We start from the raw sequence: 14,437 nt of genomic DNA on the forward strand, positions 1-14,437 counted from the left end.
CAGTTTCTGTAATCATTTCTTAAATGAAAGTTGTCTTTCAGATCATGTGCAGCTTTTTATTTCCCACACATACACACACAACTCACACCTATAAAACTGAGCAGAACTGTAGCAGTTCAACAAGAAACATGAACATGTATGGGCATGTTTGAAACACAAACAGAGATTTTACAACATAACTGATAGATGGCAACCAAAAGCAGTTGTACCCTTGCCTTAATCACAGCTGCTAAGATGCTGCATGTGTGGGACAGCTATAGAAGAGGTCTGGTAAGCAATTATGTGAGATGTGTTTGGGAAGTAACATGGTGTCTCACAGGGCTAAAGGGCCAAATCAGCAATGCCCAAAGAGCAGATGAAAAAAGCTACATCATTTGATGTGTATCTATCTGTCTATACACACTCACACACACACACACACACACATATATATACACAGAGAGAGAGAGAGAGTGTGTCATGATATGATTTGGTAAGTGCGAGCACACTAGTTGCTTAGTGTTGACTGCCCCCAAGTGTTTAACGTCTGCTGTCACATCATACCACACAGAGGTTTTTGAATGCGACTGGTAGAAATGTATTGTTTGCTGAAATAAATTTCCTGTAGTCCTCCACCTCCAGAGGTTATGCACATCACTGTGAGTCTCTACAACCTCATTTGTAACCTCATGAAAAAAGATTGGAGCAAAGTGAAAGACATCTGTGGTAGATATTACACACAGTGTCTAAGCAGAGAAAATAATGAACAAGAACAATGTAAACCAGATGTAAGGATGAATCTAAATCTTTACATCCTACAATCTTAAATTTGTGATCCTGATTCAAAATATTATGATTGACAGTGTAAAATTGGTTAGAAGATCTATGGTGACCCTGACCAACATAGGATCAGTTGAACCTGTGTGATGAAATGAGAGGGAAAGAGCCAATGGGACCATGAGGGATGAATAAGTGCAGGTAACTATCATCATAATAACTCATGAGGGACTTGAGTTGGGCAACATAAGTCAGAAAGATGGGAATACTCTGCACCCATGTTATCATAGGCAGCTCATATCTAATGTTTAAAAGACAATCAGATGTAGGGGAAAGCAAATCCATATATTTATTGTATATAAGTAATTAGACATCAGAAGGCTGTCAGTGACAAAAAAGAGAAAGTGGAAAATGCAATGTAACACTGAGATACAAGTACTGAGTAATGCATACTGTAAAATGTCATTAAGCCAGTTGTTAGGCAGCAGAGATCTTGAATTCCCCCCAAGGGGACAAATAAAGTTCTTGATTGATCGAGATTAAATATTATATTATCATTAGACTTGTTACATCTCTAGACCCTATAATGCTAATCCTAACATAGCTAATCCCATAAAATAAAATAAATTAAATTAAAACTTCTGTATTCACTGATACATCACAGTCACTTGATAGAAAGGTGAGTGTCGAACTATTGTAATACTGTCAGAGAACACAAGGTGAAAAATTAAAACGGTTTTGTTCAGATGAGGAACAAATTCTTCTTTGATAAATTAACAAAATTTCTACTACTAGAAATTATAATATGTAAGAATAAATATTGCATGAATACATTAATAATCATTTCTCATGTCGCAGTAAAACAAAAAAGGCCTAAAACTTGGACTGTAGGGGTGTACAAATTCATATCAACAAAAGAGTGCAGAAAAAGTGAATACCACAGGAAAAAAAAACACAGAAAAAAAAGTTGCATAAAAAGAAAAACAAGCATCACTCTGAGTCCCCACACATTTTCAGTGAAAACACCAGCTTACACAGAAGTGCTATGTACACTGGCCTTCTGTACACAGACCACCCACACGCACACACTCACAAACACAAGCAGAGGCAGAGTGGAATTTGAGAAATGTTAAGTCACACACATTAGTAAACATCTAAACATCTAAAATCCTCCCACAATCCACTGCAACTCCCACTTTGACAGAAAGCGTATAATTCTATTAGAACCCCAGTTTCTGTGCAATTAATAAAAAAAGTGTAATGAAATCCCACATTATACCTTAAAGAAACAAACTCAGCTTTACCAGATAACTAACGCAAACCACAACATAGGGTGATTATCCTTCTTTAGACTGTGATCTTGCAGTTTCCAGAAGCTTGTCTAACGAGGTCATCGCCTCTGACCTTGTTCAAACATCTTATGTCCAATCCAGTGATCTCATACAAAAGATTTTTCCTGCTGCTTCACCTCTGCCGTTGCCCCTGTAAGTGCATTGTCCTTCGCTGCACCTCCGAAAACAGGCAGCACTCTTCCTCCTGGTGGAGAAGAGCCGACATGCAGCAGAGAGCCCCCCACTAGGAGCAGCAGACTGGACCCCCAGCCGAGGTATAGCGCTGGTCCCAGCTCTCTCTTTAGAGGCGCTGCAACATTCGGATCATAGAAGTCCTTGATGATTGCATAGGCCGTCCAACAGATGGGTATCAAGTAGGCAAGGCCAGCCACGAGGAAGAGCACCCCTGCTATCCTAGCCATCCGAGCCTTGGACGCCTGGTTACCGTCACCCATGCAGTGGGTGCACTTGGCCCCTGCCACCCCGAGTATGAGGGCCAGAAGGCAGAGGAGCAGGGAGAGGACAGTGAGGCCACGAGCAGCTTGGGCAGTCTTGGGCAGGGCCAGGGTGGAGTCATAGGTCTTGCACTGGATCTGACCTGTGGTCTGAGACAGGCAGTTCATCCACAGTCCCTCCCACAACACCTGGGCAATCACTAGCTCTCCACCTACGAAAGCAGACACACGCCACAGAGGAGCTGCACACACCAATGCCCCAAACACCCAACCCAACACCCCTAAAATCAAGCCCAGCAGCTGGAGACCTGTTGATGCCATGATCACTGCAGAAACTTTACAACACTTTAAACATCAACAAAATCGCTCCTTAGAGAATCCTGAGCCCAGATTATTTTTTTTCCTTTTCTTTCTCAGAAGGAGGTTGAAGAGGGTTGAGTTCTCAGTAAATGAACGTCCAGTCTTCCCACAGTTAATTCTCAATCGTTCAGCAAGGTGTCCAGGGGTTGTGAGTTGGTGAGTTACGCCCCACTCTTCTCCTCAGTATCCTTTCTTGTTTAACACCTGGATATGTAAAGACGGGATCATTTTTATCCAGTTTACTTTATAGTAGCAGATTTTAAAAGAACCCAGATATAAAATAGTAATAGATCTTAACTAACAGTTCAAATTATTAAAGATAACATTGTTGTGCAGTGTAAAAATATGAGCATTAAACCTGCTCCAGTTGGACCAATTTACCATTACATTCCACAGTTCCTACAAAACTCTGTAAAAACTTACTTTTCAATCAGATGTCCACAGGCAGCGTGTTAATGTTCCTTTGTGTGTTTCTTGGTGGTATGGCTGTGTGATGTGAGTTGTCAGTGTCTTTCTTCTATTATGACTGGCCAGCTTGTCTCTCTGAATCTCATACACAGGGGTGTAGGAGGGCAACAGTGTGTAATACTGCATACTAAATACATGCACACACACGCACACAGCTAGTTATGCAAAAAATGACAGCACAAGGACACTTTGTTTCAGACATTGTTGATTGCTACCATGTTGATGGATTAGCCAGACTGATGGCTTACATTTCTGAAACTGGCAGAGTTTGGAACTAAAATGTATTCGGCTTTGATTGCTGCCATGCAGGTTGACAAGTCTCTGACATGTCTCCCCTTCAGGTGGTCAGCAATGTTGTGCAATTAATCATTTATTAATGATTTGGGTCACATGTTTATGACTTACTCCTTCTTCTCCCACCACATCTTCTCCTTCAGTTACTCACAAACTCCTCAAGCACAGTTAAACAAACCTGCTCCTTTGCCTTTAGAAACATACCAAAACAATAGAGCTTTTCTGGCTCAAGCTTGACATCTTATCCCATGTTTTTGTTATCGAGCATTTGTTACCACAGTACTAATATGTGACTTGTGTCCCCTGCTTGCTCAGCTCATTGTTTACTAGATCTCTGGTTTCAGAAAATCGATGCAAATGAGTTATGATGCCAAATCAAATCTGAGAGTGTGTGCTAAAGCCCAGATTAGGGTGTCACCTGCTTTAACATGTGAGAGGTCTCCACCCAAGCCTTCATTTTCCTGAAAACCACTGTGGTGAAGTGAGAGAGAAAGAGGGGAAGCAATAACTAGCACTAAGTACGGATGTACTGTGATCTTGAAGGTTAAAAGAAACTCAGACAGGTTTTGTTCTGGTATTTTTTCTCTACAACAAAATGGGTTTAACGTCAACTGAAGGTGAGTGTCTTTACTTTTGTGTAGGTCTATATGCAGGCTTTTTATGCTCGTTCTGTGAGCTGACCAAAAAACCAAGAATTCAAATGAACTCTTTCACTAACTTCATGGTCTTAATGTCCACAGACTCCAGCTATCCAGCTGTCAGCAACCTGAGGATTGTCCTGCTGGGGAAGACTGGATCAGGAAAGAGCGCAACAGGGAACACCATCCTGGGACGAAAAGAGTTTGAGACAAAGGACATCTCTCTGACATCCGTGACAACTCACAGCAAAAAAGCAACAGGACACTTTGATCGAAGAACTGTGAGTGTCATCGACACCCCTGGGGTCTTTGACACATCCATGACAGAGCTCCAGTTGAAAGGTGAAATAGAGAACTGTATTGCTCTGTCTCTCCCAGGACCCCATATATTCCTGTTAGTGATAAGACTGGATGCACGGTTCACAGACGAGGAGAAGAATGCCATAAAATGGATAAAGGACATCTTTGGTGAGGAAGCCTCCAATTACATAATGGTGCTTTTCACTAGGGGTGACATGCTCAAGGACAGGCCAGTTGAGGACTATTTAGCCCAAAGTCCTGGACTCAAGGAGATCATCAGGGATTGTAGAGCTGGGTACATTGTGTTTGACAACACATGCAAAGACAATCGCTCACAGGTGGCTGACCTCTTTGAAAACATTGACAGGATAGTGCAGTTGAATGGGAATCATTACACCAGCAGCATATACGGAGAGGTACAAAAAAAGAGGGAAACTGCGGAATGGTGGAGGAAGTGTGGAGACACTGTGAACACTATAAGTAATTCTTTGGCTGTGGTAGCACTGGGCACAGCTGTCCCTGCGGCTGGTGCTGCTAAGGTACGGCCATTATTAATGTTGGCAGGTGCAGGGGCTGCTAAAGTAATCGGAGGGTGGCTCAAACCTAAAATAAAAGACACCTAAGTCATGTCAAGCCAGGACCCTTTCAGCAAATGTCTGAAGTCATTACATTTATTGCCACTGAGAGCAAATTCATATTTGCCTTTTTTATTTTTCTGCATCTTTCTGCATTTTCTGCATTCAACATTTAGTTGCATTGTTTCATTGCATTTGCATTCAACACATTTGCATTTGCATTCAATACATATTAGCCCCAGCAGGTCGGCTTTGAATGATAAATAAACATGACAATGAACATTACAAAGCTTTATAAATATTGATGCTGTACACTTATCCTGAATGTCAATTTGTATGGAGAACATTTCTGTAAATTTCTGTTTGCTTTGTAAGACTGAATTAAAACAATGTGACAACAACTTCAAAACGTGTTGTTTGATGTTAATACCAAAATCCTATTTATGAAAGTAAGAATTACAACAAAAGCTGCCACTGTTGCTTGTTTGAGAAAAACCCAGTCAGGGTGTATTCATTAGCTGGCACTGAAAGAACCACTGTAGGTGGTGCTGTATATGGTACAGGGTAAGCTGAAAAACACAGTTATTGCCCCTCAGTGTCAAGTGTGTCAGAGTCCGTAAATAATGTTTAGTTCTGTTTTTGTCTTGTGTCTGTGTTGTCTTGTGGCTTCCGCTTTTATTTTGATATTCTTCAAATCTTCTCTTGTTTCAGGTTTCTTGCCCTTCCTTCATGTTTCCCGCCTGTCTGTTTTCCCCGCCCTGATTGTTTCCACCTGTTTCCCATTACCCTGTGTCTATGTATTGTCTGTGTCTCCCTTTGTTCTGTGCCAGTTCATCTTGTCTTTCGTCAAGTGAACCAGAGTCTATTTCTCGTCATTTATCTTCATGTCAGATTTTTGTGTTCTTTTGTACTTTGATCATTCTGATTTTTGCCTTGTTGCCTTGCCTTTGGTTTGAGTTTGTTGTTTTTTCCTCGTAAGAGTGATTTTATGTTCTTCCTTGATATTTTGTTTCCTTGCGTTTTTTCCCCATTGGGTGATTATTATTTGCTACTTCGTTAAATAAAGACTTTATTTTTTGATCTTACACGTTGGAGTTGTGCTTTTGGGTTCAGTTCTTGTTCAGTCCTGACAAAGTGAAAGGTCCAGATCATATTAAGAAAAATAACACGTACTTTACTGTTTATTTGTCTTCTCAGGTAACTCTTGGAAAGCTTTGACTTGTGCTTTGACTCAGTGCACTCCTCAAGTCTTTGCCTTGTATTAAATACTTTATTGCACTTTAACAAGTACTATGCATTTATGTCGTATTTATTCAGTTTTATTTCCTGTTTTTTCTAACTGAAAATAACTTACCCATTTATATAGTTTATGTGTGTGTTTTATTTTAGTCATGTATTTTACAAGGAGATTAAAGCTGAACCTTGTGTGGTGTCAAATTTTGTGCAATGTGTGTGTGTCTTCCTCCTGTGTTCATTTGGGAGGAAAAAAGGCCATTTGCCACCACATTTTGGACACGAATAGGATCATCCCAAAAACAAATATGGGAAAAAGGGGCATGGTCAGCCTCTCACCCTTGGTCTGTAACACACCTACAATTCACAATATAAAATGATGTACAGATGATATGTTTTCAGTCGTTTTCTGCAGAACAGCTCGGGTTTTTGACTTCTGTATTGAAGAATAAAGCTCTATGGATTCAACTTCTCTGGGCTCCAGTGATTAAGATGTGCCTCTTTGTGTTTTCTTTTAAAAAGAAGAGTTGAACACTCAGAAGTTTTTGGGAAGAAAAAGACTTAGAGAATGAAGAGTAAAAGAGTAATGTGTGGAGACTCAGCCGGACTCGGACTCAGCTTCAACTGGCCCTCAGCTGGGTCTACAGCCTTGTCTGAAAATCCACATCACTTGAACACTGAGATGTATTTGATAGTTACACTGCGGCTCATGCATTTACTGTAAATGCCTGTTAAATTCAGCAGCCTCAGGGATGTAAATCTGGATTATTTTTATGAACATGAGAAAACTGAAAATCTGTTACCTACTAAGAATAACTAAGAAATAGGATTTGGCCTCAGGATGTTTTGTTAAGCTAAACCAATATGAGGCTGACACAGACTGCCCTGTAGTTTACCTTTTTAAGGCCTTGAGCTGGTCAGGTTTGTTGTACTTGGTATGTGCTGGCAGTGATGTAATGGTCGTGGTGTGAGGGGGTCCTCTGTTAAGAATGTTTCCTCACTGAAATGTCAGCGGATGTTTACCATTGTCTCTCATTTCCTGTAGGGAAGTGAACTCATTATGTTATTAATAAGAAAGAGAGGCAAACATTACATTGCAGTTTAAATAATGAACAGTAATTGCTCTGTACGGAAACTTTATTTTAGAAATAATCACAAACGTTCTGAAAGTATAAACTGTGCAAAAATGTTTTTTTTTTTGTGTTTTGTGAATATGTTCTAACATTATTTATTAGGACTGTTTATCATGAGCCACAAAATATCTGGTCAACGCAAGATGTGGGTTTCATATATAAGCTTCAAATAATCAATAAGTGAAAAGAAAACAAGTATTACGTTTCATACCGTTTGTTTACTGTCAGCATTAAATTCACATTGTTCTGCTACTGCAGTGTTGCATCAATACTTTTTGGCAGCAGAATGCAGAAAAGACCAAAACAGTTTTATTCACCGATTAGCTTGATTAACAGTAAATCATAATGTGTGTAATACTAAAACTGTATTTTAAATACTTCAACTGTATATTCCGTATCACATACTGCAGCCGGATAAACACGTCCTTGTTACGAGCTTCCACAAAGTTATACTGGAATAGTTGATTTAGCTTTGCACCTTGTGCCCTTCCATATGCAAATGGCAGCTAAACCACACAAAATTCCCAGGATGAGCACAGGAGCTCCTAGAGCCAGAGCCACAGTGGTGTTAGCTCCCACTGCTATAATCACCCCAGCCAGCACCAACACAACAGCAGCAGCCGAAGCCACGTGTATATTCCTCCTTTTAACTCTTTTCTCCTTTATTCTCTCTTTCTCTTGCTTCTCCCTCTCTGCATCCCACATTTTCCTCTCCTGCTCTTTCTTCTCTTCCTCCTCTTGTTTCTTCCGCTCCTCCTCCTCTCTCAGCTTCCTCTGGGCTTTTTCATACATCTCATTGGTGTAGTGTTTCCCCCCATTATCCACTACCATGTCCTTGATCATGGTGATTAGCTCTGTGACCTGTACGCGGTCGTCTGCGTCGTTGTTGTTGAAAGCATGGTATCTCCGTCCAAATGTAATCGAGAGTCTCCGTAGCTCCTTGCACTCCTTCAGAGCATTGTCAGCTTTAGCCTGATCTTTACACGTAAACAGCATTATAGTGTACATGGAGGCATCATCTCCAAAGTTATCCTGGATCCACTTCACAGCATTTCTTTCCTCCTCCGTGAACCTCACCCCAAGCCTGATCACCAGTAGGAAGGCGTGAGGCCCAGGCACCGACATCTTGACGCATTCCTCTATTCTGGTTTTTAATTCTTCCTCTGTGATACCTGTATCAAACAGACCTGGAGTGTCAATCACCTGGACCATAGTCCCATCCACTTCCCCGCTTTGTGTCTCACAGTGTTTGGTCACAGACACAGGGCTCGGGTCCTCTTTGAAGGCAACTCTCCCAAGGATGGTGTTTCCTGTTGCACTCTTCCCTGATCCAGTCTTGCCCACCAGGACTATCCTTAGGCCTCCAGACAAATCCAGAGCTGTGACAGCAGAAGCAAAATTAATGTCATACAAAATTAAATTTTTTTTGTCATGTTTGGTAATTGGGTCAGTAGGTTGTGAAAACCCCTTTTAGCTGGTGTAGCTCTACAATATTTATTTTTTAACTATCTCTTTAAAGGTACCCTAAGGAGTTTTTGACCACTAGTAATGCTATACAGCAATGTACAGCGTTACCAGAAAAAAGAATACTGCAAGCTAGCAAAGGTTATATAATTATATCAAAACTTAACTGTAGGCAGTCAAGCAGGAAACATCGTTCACATCAGCCACTGACTTGTAGTCTGAGCTACTGTGAATTTTTGACACCCACAGAACAGATATTTCAATAAACTGTTGTCAAAATGTCTGCAAATCTGATTTGCTGTTAGCAATTACAGTGTCCAGTATTAACACTAGTATAATTGACTCAGCTCATTTTGTAGAAGCTATACAGTGTTTGTTTTGATCTGGTTTCACTTTGCAACAAAAAGCCACAAGTATGCAAAATAAAAAAATAAGCCACTTTGCATGAACACTCCTCAGTCAGAGTAATGGGTGTTTTTCTTGTTCTTCCCATTCTGCAAACTCTGAGTGAATGAAGCTGATTACTGCCAATACACCCCAGGTGGCTAACTGCGGTACTGCAACTTTAAAACTCCCCTGCACACCAGAAAACATTGTAAAAGATATATCAGTAAAAACGTTTATTTACATTACATTATTAAACCCATTAGCTTTATCTATGAAGGCTTAATAAAGTGTTCCTAACTAGAAAGTGGCACACAGATATATGTATGTCTAACTAATGAGATTTCATGAGAGACAATGAATGAGCATACCGTCAAAGTTACTGAGACCACACCCATCAGACCGAGGTAGAGTTTTCTGCTTCTTTTCTCGCAGTGGTATTGCTATGACATGAAATTATACCATTGAGACACAAAAGAAAATAGATTATTAGTTACTGACATTATTTTCAAGGTCTACATTTTTTTTCTGTTTCCCTCTTGTGCTCTTTCCAGTGTCACAGTATCACAGTACACGTAACATTTTAACAATAAAAAGGATAAATGGCATTATTTTTCTACGTAAGCTCAGATCGATTGTCTTACCTTCAGCCATTACTTTGAATCTATCCTTTCCAGCTCCCAGGTGGCCAAATGTGCTGTTCCAGGCTGTGGTTGTGAACTTAGACAAGCTCTGTGGCTGAACGTTCACGTTAGTTTGGTGGGAAACTTCTGGAACCTGGTTTGTGCACAGGGGGCTTCCTATTTCCTTGTATTGTCTTTAGCTTACATCTGAAATGTGCATCCCCAGAGGGACTGTCCACAGCTCTGTAAATATGCTTTACAGATTTGTGTATGTGTGGCTGGTATGTCTTATAAAGTGTTACCAAAACACAAGAACAGAATTCAAGATTTTTGAGTGAAAAAAAAATGAGGTCATCTTACTATAACCATGCACACTTGGCTGTTTAAAAGGGAGGAAACAAGAACATCTCTAGAGTGCATCACATCCTTCCATTGTTGATGTCTCCTCCCATTAAAAACAAGGCATTCTGACATCCATTTGCACTGGACTGAAAGCACTCTATTTCAGTTCCATTCACTAAATGAAGTAAGTGTCGCACTGCTGGTTGTCCTTTCATATAAATGTGTGAGGTGTCAAACTGTTCAGCAGACTAACGCACAGTAAATAAGCGTAAATAATAATCATTCAGTGACCACATTCAACCTCCACACAGGTATAAAAATTAACATCGCAGTGTGATACACTTTACAGTTGAGCATAAGATGACCAGCACCCTCTGGTGGATGATTGTGTGTGTGTGTGTGTGTGTGCGTGCGTGTGTGTGTGCGTGTGTGTGTGTGTGTGTGTGTGTGTGTGTGTGTGTTAAAAAAACATTAAGATTTTAAAATGAAAAATTCAAGTTTTAAAAACAAATCAAATATTGTCAGGTTATCAAATCAGATTTCAATTAAAAACATTGCAATTAAAATAAATAATGAATAAAAATTGAAATTGTTTGGTCCAATGATAAAGCAAAGTATCATATCAAAGCTCTATGTAGGCAGGTGAAGACAGCCCAATAATGAGAACACACCCAGCTGTCCCAGCTGTCTAATAACAGAGATGCTGTAAGCTTAATCTTTAAGTTAAATTTAATTTCCTTAAAAAACAAAACTGTACAAGAATTTTGGCAAAAAACAGAGACCAATTAATATGAGAAACAAGTCATACAGATGTGGCACCTTAAGTGTGTGTAAGGTGTGTGTGTGTCTGTCTGTGCTTGTTATGTGTGCTTATCCATGGTTATCATTTCCTCTCTCTGTCATCTAATTGCGTGACAAGCCGCCAGCCTCCATACATCCTTATCTCCATGACATGATCTCAGCCCAGCCGCTGTGAAATAGTGGCTGATTGGACTGTTGACAAGCATGGCTCTCCATACACTGGGTGTGGACATACTAATATTTCTAACCCAAGTCTGAAGTCACAGACAGTCATGAGATGATGTGATGACAACATTAGTGGATGTTCTGACCCTATTTGATTACAGGACATCAGTAGTCATATTAGAGCAGGTGACAAAAAGTTCATATACATATTTTATCTCAACAACATGAGCTCCAGACCTGGTCCAAGGTCTCAAAAAACCAATGTACGCTTCTAAAAACACCTTAAAACATCAGTGAAATGGGAAGAAATTCAATTAGAACAAAGATGTATTGATTGTTTTACTCTTATAAAAATTGAACAGAAAGTTAGAACTGTTGGTAAAAATCAAATATGAATCCAGACCTGCAAACTCAGACCCTCCAAACTCCAGTCTTAGACCAACTCAAATGGCCTATGAATCAATAAAACAATTTCTCCTCTATGTTGAGTTGAATCCTACAAATTTCTGTGCATGGCTTTGTGTGTGCAACACCAAGCGTTGAAAACATGAAAATAACAAAATGCAAAAACAATGCATCTAGTTTGTTGAACTGGGGGGGTTATAATTGTGTGCTACCTGATAGCAGAATAGCTTTCAGTGACAAGTTTATTTACATAACACCATTACAGCAGCATAGAATTATATCAAAAATAAGGCATTAAGAAGACATTAAAATTGCATTTGAAAGACAATAAAAACTACTGGTTTAAATTAGCAGACTTCAAGGTGTTCAGGAAGCTTGGTCCATAGGTGGGGTGCAAAGAAACAAAAAAAACCTGCTTCACGTTGTGCTACTTCGCTTCACCCAGTGAAGGGAAAGGCTGAGTGGAGTACAGCATCACGTTTTAGTAGACCATGCTAAGAAGCAAGCCTGTTGTTATTTGTGTGCATGTATCTGTATGTGTGTGTCAGAGAAACAGACAGACAGACAGACAGAACAATAGCAGTATATGTGAATCCTCCTCACGTGCAAACAGAGGCTGGAGCATCTTTTCACTCAAGTGTTTGGCTGTACATGTGTGTGTGTATCTTTGTAGGTGCAGTGATTGCTATAACAAAGAAAAAGTGCCACTGCACGTGTAAAATAGTCCCCAGGGCCACACGGGGGTGGAGATGGCAGCAGTTTCCTGCAATGTGAACTTCCCAGCACGCAACATCACAGAGAAAGGGGACGTTGGGACTGCCTCACCACACAGACAGAAATCTGTCATGGAGCTAACATAAGCGTAATTAGATTGTACCTGATACAATCTGCTAGTTTTTGTCAAGCTTGACAAAAATTTACGTCTGCTAGGAGACGCAAGCATTTGTCTACCTCTGTCTGAAATCAAAGACCCATTGTTTTAAAAAATACAAAGAATTTAGAGCAGTAAACCTGCACACACTATCACGGTGAACTGCAGCCTGTGTGTAGAAGGAGAGCAGAAAGCTTCACAGGCACAGAAACAGTAACTTTTCTGTGAGTTATAAGAAAGAGGGGTAACACACATTGATGAAACGAGAGCTGGAAACACATGTTGTTGTTAGAACATATGATGAGTGAGCTTTACAAGCTGTGTTTTGATTGAGCCAGATGAATGGATGTTCGAAGATTCAGGAGCAGCCATTATGGAGAACGCCTTTCACTGCTCATCCCCAGTGTGACACAATAGAAGAAAAGATCATGTGACTTCAGGTCATTATACATTTTATCTGTCCATTGAATATTCAGTTTTAGCAGACATCAGCCTGACTGTTCCCAAATGTATTATTAGCAGTACTTTTTACTCAAAAAACACATTTTGTATGTGGTCCCCAAATCTCTCTGAACCTCTGTCTGACCTTGACACAGACATTGCTCTGAGGCTTTCAGGCATCATGACTCACACGTCCAAATCACCCATCTTTATAATGGTACCCAATTAGAGCTCTGTGTGTAAAGAAACTACTTACATGTTTGCTTTGTTTGAGAAAACTACACATGGGATCTGACATGGTGTGATTATCAGTTTTCACACACAAATAAGAGGTTATCATTATTTTTAGCTGACAATGTTTGGGAGGGGGCTGGGGGCGGTTGTTGATCCGTTTATCATTGCACATGAGAAGCATACAGGAAAAACAAACACTGCTTGCAAGTAGGGACCATGTGAGGTCTGTTGGAAATGTCATGCATGAGTTGTGTGTTATCAGCTGTGCAACTGTAAACTCAGAAGCAGAGCCCATGGAAGGCATCTACAGTATTAGCAGCATTAGGAGCAATACACATTTATTCACAACTACAAAGAGATAATGAGTGCAAAACAGAAGTGTTGTAAACACGTCGCGCTATTAAACCATACATTAGTATGTAATAAAACTTTGTAACTTTTATTTGTTACACAATAATTCACAGTTTGGTGAAGGGAGTTTATGTCTCTGCTGTTACCCTGCTTCACCTTGGGAATTGAGATGTACAGAGAGTTTGTCAGCTTCAGAATATCAAGAATGAGCTGACATTCATCATAGACATGAAAGCTAAATAACTGGTGTGAAATCGTAGTTGATGAGTGACAGGCCAATCTGAGAAGTCATTTATAGAGGAGTGTAGGATGGGAAGGTGTATGCCAACTGGAAACCTCAGCTTTAATCTTGTTGTTTAGGATGTGTGGGACTCCTGGCAATCACGACTCCAGCATAGCACACACACACACACACAGAAACAGGAAGAGAAAAAAAAGTGTGGGCGAGAGACAGAGTTTCTGAATATAGGTTATGCAATAGTCATTCAATCATCTAATAATCAAATTCTTGACTCAACACCCTCCCACGCTGCCCTTCACTTTGTGTGGATGGGTAGCACAAAAACACACACACTCATAATACATAAAGTGGGGTTACTGAGACCTCTTTCCTACTCACTTAAATGGAAAAGTGGTCTCAGACTTTTGGACCCCACTGTGGGTGGATGGATGGATGGATGGATAGATAGATAGATAGATAGATAGATAGATAGATAGATAGATAGATAGATAGATAGATAGATAGATAGATAGATAGGGCCTGTATTAATAAGCAAATCACTGTATTATTAAAATGTTTTATTTCGAAAACAT

General features: G+C 40.1%; 3 protein-coding genes across 3 annotated transcripts; 1 reads left to right on the top strand and 2 right to left on the bottom strand.

Moving 5' to 3' along the window:
* Nucleotides 1–1,090: 1,090 nt before the first annotated feature.
* LOC121181240 (claudin-9-like) lies at nucleotides 1,091–3,413 on the bottom strand. Its single transcript, XM_041037100.1, has 2 exons — nucleotides 3,326–3,413; nucleotides 1,091–3,106 (listed from the first exon to the last, which is right to left on the bottom strand). Exon 2 carries the CDS (start codon nucleotides 2,861–2,863, stop codon nucleotides 2,195–2,197), a length of 669 nt encoding a protein of 222 aa, XP_040893034.1. The 5' UTR covers nucleotides 2,864–3,106; nucleotides 3,326–3,413; the 3' UTR covers nucleotides 1,091–2,194.
* A 725-nt stretch (nucleotides 3,414–4,138) lies between these two features.
* On the top strand, nucleotides 4,139–5,563 carry LOC121180742 (GTPase IMAP family member 7-like). The gene is made up of 3 exons (XM_041036368.1): nucleotides 4,139–4,281; nucleotides 4,405–5,096; nucleotides 5,175–5,563. Exons 1-3 carry the CDS (start codon nucleotides 4,260–4,262, stop codon nucleotides 5,223–5,225), a joined length of 765 nt encoding a protein of 254 aa, XP_040892302.1. The 5' UTR covers nucleotides 4,139–4,259; the 3' UTR covers nucleotides 5,226–5,563.
* Nucleotides 5,564–7,545: 1,982 nt separating this feature from the next.
* On the bottom strand, nucleotides 7,546–10,147 carry LOC121180614 (GTPase IMAP family member 4-like). Its single transcript, XM_041036188.1, has 3 exons — nucleotides 10,036–10,147; nucleotides 9,763–9,834; nucleotides 7,546–8,922 (listed from the first exon to the last, which is right to left on the bottom strand). The coding sequence occupies exons 1-3, from the start codon at nucleotides 10,043–10,045 to the stop codon at nucleotides 7,991–7,993; spliced, it is 1,014 nt and encodes a 337-aa protein (XP_040892122.1). The 5' UTR covers nucleotides 10,046–10,147; the 3' UTR covers nucleotides 7,546–7,990.
* Between the last annotated feature and the right edge of the window lie 4,290 nt (nucleotides 10,148–14,437).

The sequence above is a fragment of the Toxotes jaculatrix genome, chromosome 4, assembly GCF_017976425.1.
Source record: "Toxotes jaculatrix isolate fToxJac2 chromosome 4, fToxJac2.pri, whole genome shotgun sequence".
NCBI classification, from domain to species: Eukaryota; Metazoa; Chordata; class Actinopteri; family Toxotidae; genus Toxotes; species Toxotes jaculatrix.

Bases quoted from the DNA above. Each gene is read 5' to 3' on its own strand.
- LOC121181240 (XM_041037100.1), bottom strand. From the start codon at position 2,863: ATGGCATCAACAGGTCTCCAGCTGCTGGGCTTGATTTTAGGGGTGTTG.
- LOC121180614 (XM_041036188.1), bottom strand. The intron at 8,923-9,762 runs GTATGCTCATTC...CTGCTGTCACAG, and splicing joins TGGTCTCAGTAACTTTGACG to CTCTGGATTTGTCTGGAGGC.
- LOC121180742 (XM_041036368.1), top strand. From the start codon at position 4,260: ATGGGTTTAACGTCAACTGAAG. The intron at 4,282-4,404 runs GTGAGTGTCTTT...TAATGTCCACAG, and splicing joins GGGTTTAACGTCAACTGAAG to ACTCCAGCTATCCAGCTGTC. The intron at 5,097-5,174 runs GTGGTAGCACTG...GCAGGTGCAGGG, and splicing joins CTATAAGTAATTCTTTGGCT to GCTGCTAAAGTAATCGGAGG.